Source organism: Dermacentor silvarum, chromosome 1, assembly GCF_013339745.2.
Source record: "Dermacentor silvarum isolate Dsil-2018 chromosome 1, BIME_Dsil_1.4, whole genome shotgun sequence".
Taxonomy (NCBI): Eukaryota; Metazoa; Arthropoda; class Arachnida; order Ixodida; family Ixodidae; genus Dermacentor; species Dermacentor silvarum.
In genome coordinates, this window is record NC_051154.1 from 121,600,550 (window position 1) to 121,604,383 (window position 3,834).

The 3,834-nt window shown below is 53.1% G+C and overlaps 1 protein-coding gene across 1 annotated transcript; it reads right to left on the reverse strand.

The window, feature by feature from the left end:
- Positions 1-998: 998 nt before the first annotated feature.
- LOC119455367 (uncharacterized) lies at positions 999-2,647 on the reverse strand. The gene is made up of 2 exons (XM_049660977.1): positions 2,284-2,647; positions 999-1,278 (listed from the first exon to the last, which is right to left on the reverse strand). Exons 1-2 carry the CDS (start codon positions 2,459-2,461, stop codon positions 1,151-1,153), a joined length of 306 nt encoding a protein of 101 aa, XP_049516934.1. The 5' UTR covers positions 2,462-2,647; the 3' UTR covers positions 999-1,150.
- Between the last annotated feature and the right edge of the window lie 1,187 nt (positions 2,648-3,834).

Consider the following 3,834-nt stretch of genomic DNA (forward strand, 5'->3'; position numbering starts at 1 on the left):
ATTAACAAACACAAGAAAATAATTCACGACAGGCACTAAGAGTCCAACACGTAAAGTACAAAATAAATAGGAACACTAAGTTTCCAATCGTATTCACCGTGCTGGTCTTGTCAGACGATCTCGGCGTGGATCGGGGCAAATCTCCAAGAAGGAACTTCTTCCGGAAGTGCAGACGCTCGATGAACTCGTCGACTAGCTTGCCGGGGAATCCCCTTCTTCCGCAGAAGCTCGATCTTCACGTTACATCACTTCACCGGTGCGGACTGAACTCTTGAACTCCTGAATTCCACCCTCTGATTCTCGCACGGCGGTTATATAGCTTCCACAGGCGTTCTAGAACTTTCCTATCGGTGTCGTGATTTCGTAGCATGGCCAAAGCTTGGGAAGCTTCGAGTCTTCTCTCGTACCTTCGACCGCCGCTGTCGGAGCATTCTCGAGGGGGGGGGGGTGATGACTCATCCTGTTGGTGTACGCTCACGCGGTAGTAATGTCTGTCGACTCGCCGGGTGAGAAGGTGTCTCGGCGCGCGCGTGTGCTCTCTCTCTGGTCAATGTCGCTTCGTCGAGTCTCTTCCAGACGTTTCGGCGCCGTTGTTAGCGTTGTTGCTTGAGGGGTATGCGCTCTCCCCCTCTGTTGAAGTTGCCACGGGGCCGGCGTGTTCTTTCGCTCGCTTGCGTGACACTCGGCGCGCGCTTGGATTACGCGCTCTTTTGTGACACCCGGCCACCAGAATAACGACCGTGCGACCGATTTCATGGCCGATGAGCCCTGGTGCGTTTCATGTAGCAGCTGTAACATCCTTTTTTTTTTGTGCCGCAGACGGTATCGCAACCCGACTTCCCCAGTAGACTAGCTTGTGGGCCCACGACAGCTCTAACTTGCGGTGGAAGAACGGCAGCAGTGACTTCTCCATTCCTTTAGCCGTTCGCGGCCACCCATGCAATATATAGCGTGCGACACAGACTAACACTGGGTCCTTGGCGGTTAGCTCTTGTAATTCGTGGGTCGTTACAATACCTCCATCTAGGGCCTCCAATGACAAGGCGTACTCGGGTGGGTCGCCATCCAACGTTGGCCCAGACGCCTCTACTGGAAGTCTGCTGAGGGTACCTGCTGTCAGCAGTTGCTTCCTAGGCACGTACTGCAGCTTTTACTGGTAGCCGCCCAGGAACAGTGTCCACCGTTGAATGCGAGCTGCCGCCATCGTTGATGTCTGGCGATGAGGCCTCAGTAGTCCGAGCAGGGGTTGATGGTCGGTGACCAGGGTGAACTGCCGACCTAGAAGATAATCCCGGAAACTAGATACGCCAAAAATAAGTGCCAATGCTTCTCTCTACAACTGCGAATAATTCTGTTCCGCCTTCGTTAACGTTCTGGAGCGGAATCCCATCGGCCTATGCTCATGTCCTTCTGAATGGAACAGCACTGCTCCTACGCCGTAGGGAGACGCGTCGCATTCTAGCTTCAGCTCTTTGTTGGGGTCGAAATGGACCAACAGTTGTGCGTTCTTCAGGCTTTCCTTGGCTTTTTCGAATGTAGCCTGATGCGGTGGCAGCGTGCACTCCCAGCGCGCTTTCTTTTCCATTAGCCGGTACAACGGAGAGAGAAGCGAGGACATATTTGGCAAGAATCGTGCATAATACGTTATCATGCCCAAGAATGAACGCAACTCCGTGACATTAAGGAGTCGTGGCGCTTGCATGATAGCATCTACGTTCTTCTCAATGGGATGCAATCCTTCACGATCTATCCGATGCCCAAGATACGTAACTGACGGTTGTCTGAACTTGCATTTGTCGGGCCTAAGTTTCACGCCGTGGTCTCGGAATCGGTCTAAGACTTCCTTAAGCCTCCCTCCGCCGTCACCGCTACGCTCCGACACTAGCACGTCGTCAAGGTAGGCTTGGACGCTCGGTAACCCGCTAAGTATCGCATCCATCTTCCTTTGAAAGATAGCCGGCGCTGAAGCTATGCCGAACGGGAGTCTGTTATAACAATACAAACCGCGATGGGTGTTAATGACACACAACTTGCGGGACGCGTCGACTAGCGGTACTTGGTTGTACGCATCCTTCAAATCCAACGTGCTGAAAGCCTCGCCCCCATTTAAGCTAGCAAACATGTACTCGACTACCGGAAGTGGGTAATGCTCCACATCGCAAGCTGGGTTGAGGGTGACCTTAAAGTCTCCGCAAATTCGAACAGTACCGTCCAGGGCAACCAACCGATCAATTTCGCTTGAAACCTTGTCACGCAGCGAGTAAGGAATGGATCTAGCCTTACAGAATTTTGGCGTCGCTGTCGACTTGAGCTTCAGGCTGGCAGGAGGACCTTTGATGAGTCCAAGGTCAGCCGAGAAGACGTCTTCGTAGTCCGCAAGCATACTGTTCACCCTGTGAGCGGATGAACGTGTAGCGGCAGGTAATTCCGGCGCCGTCAGCTGTCCAATCGTCACGCCCATATGGCTGAGCGCCGTTATCAGGTCACGTCAACATAGGCTCGGTCCTGCACAGTCAAGCACAATTAGTGTGCACATGACGGACACATTTTTGTACCGCACCAACAGTTCGAGTTCACCCAGCGTGGGCAGCTCTCCCGCGTAACACGATAACTTCATTCGGGGCGCCTTCAAGCGTGGCCACTGTGCGCCGTGTGGCTCGTAGATAAGGCGCGAGATGACGCACACCGGAGACCCTGTGTCGATTTCCATCTGTAGTTCAACACCTCAACAAAATGTGCGTCGTATCGGTGGTTCCAATCCGTTTTTCTTTTCAGAGATTACGGTCCAAACGTGGGCCGCGCTGGCTTCATCGCTGCCATCAGGGTTTGACGTGGTTTGCATGACCGTCAATGCTTTTACACTCTGTGCCCGTTTCGCATTCTGTCCATCTGATATCGGCGCGTCATAGCACATCCTAGCCAAGTGCCCGCGCCGCCCACAACGAAAACAGCGTGCCTTCGTCCACCGGCAGGAGTTATCGTCATGCCTCGTGCTTCCGCATCTTCCGCACGTTAGCGCTGCGTTTCTGTTGTGGTTATCTTGAGATGAGCAATGACGGGCTTGTACTTTGAGCAACGTTGACGATTCTGCGCTCATATCTCTAGCATCGTTGTCCGCAGCTTCAACTGAAATGGCTATAGCTTCGGCGTCTTCTAGCGTCAACCCTTCTTTCGTCAGTAGCTGCTTGCGCAGGCTATTTGAGCGTACGCCGCAGATAATCCGATCCCTTAACATTCGGTCTAATGCGCTGCCAAAGTTGCAGTTGTCCGCAATGCGCCGTATGTCGACGAGAAACGCTTGCATCGACTCCCCTTCCAGTTGACAACGGGTAAAAAACTTGTAGCTCTCTGCGGTCTGGGGTCGTAGTAGCTATTTAGCGCTGCAACTGCTTCGGCATACGTGAGCGAATTCGGAGTCTTGGGCGCGATTCGACCAGCTAGCACTTGAACTGTCCGCGTGGTGAGGGCAGCCACCAGCAGCGCCCGTTGCTTATTTGGGTCGGTGATGTCATTTACTTCAAAATATGTTTCTGCCCTTCGAAGATATGGTTTCCACTTATCTCTGGTATCGTCGAACAGCGGTAGCTGAAGACTGGCCATGGTTCTCTTTGTTGTTTCACGTCGCGGTAGTCCGGTTTCACCGCCGTGTTGGGCCGCTTTCACCGCATGGTCAGTATCCGTGATCCTCGTCGCCACTGTAGTAACCGGCTGCGACAGGCAGCAGCACAATGAGACGCTAGCTGGTGGTGGAACAACCTTTATTGAAGGCACCGCTGCAATATATATATATATATTGCAGTGGTGAAAGGGTTTTAGGAAAGGGAACGCAGCCGA

Bases quoted from the DNA above. Each gene is read 5' to 3' on its own strand.
- LOC119455367 (XM_049660977.1), bottom strand. From the start codon at position 2,461: ATGGGCGTGACGATTGGACAGCTGACGGCGCCGGAATTACCTGCCGCT. The intron at 1,279-2,283 runs GTAAGGCTAGAT...ATTATCTTCTAG, and splicing joins GACAGCGACGCCAAAATTCT to GTCGGCAGTTCACCCTGGTC.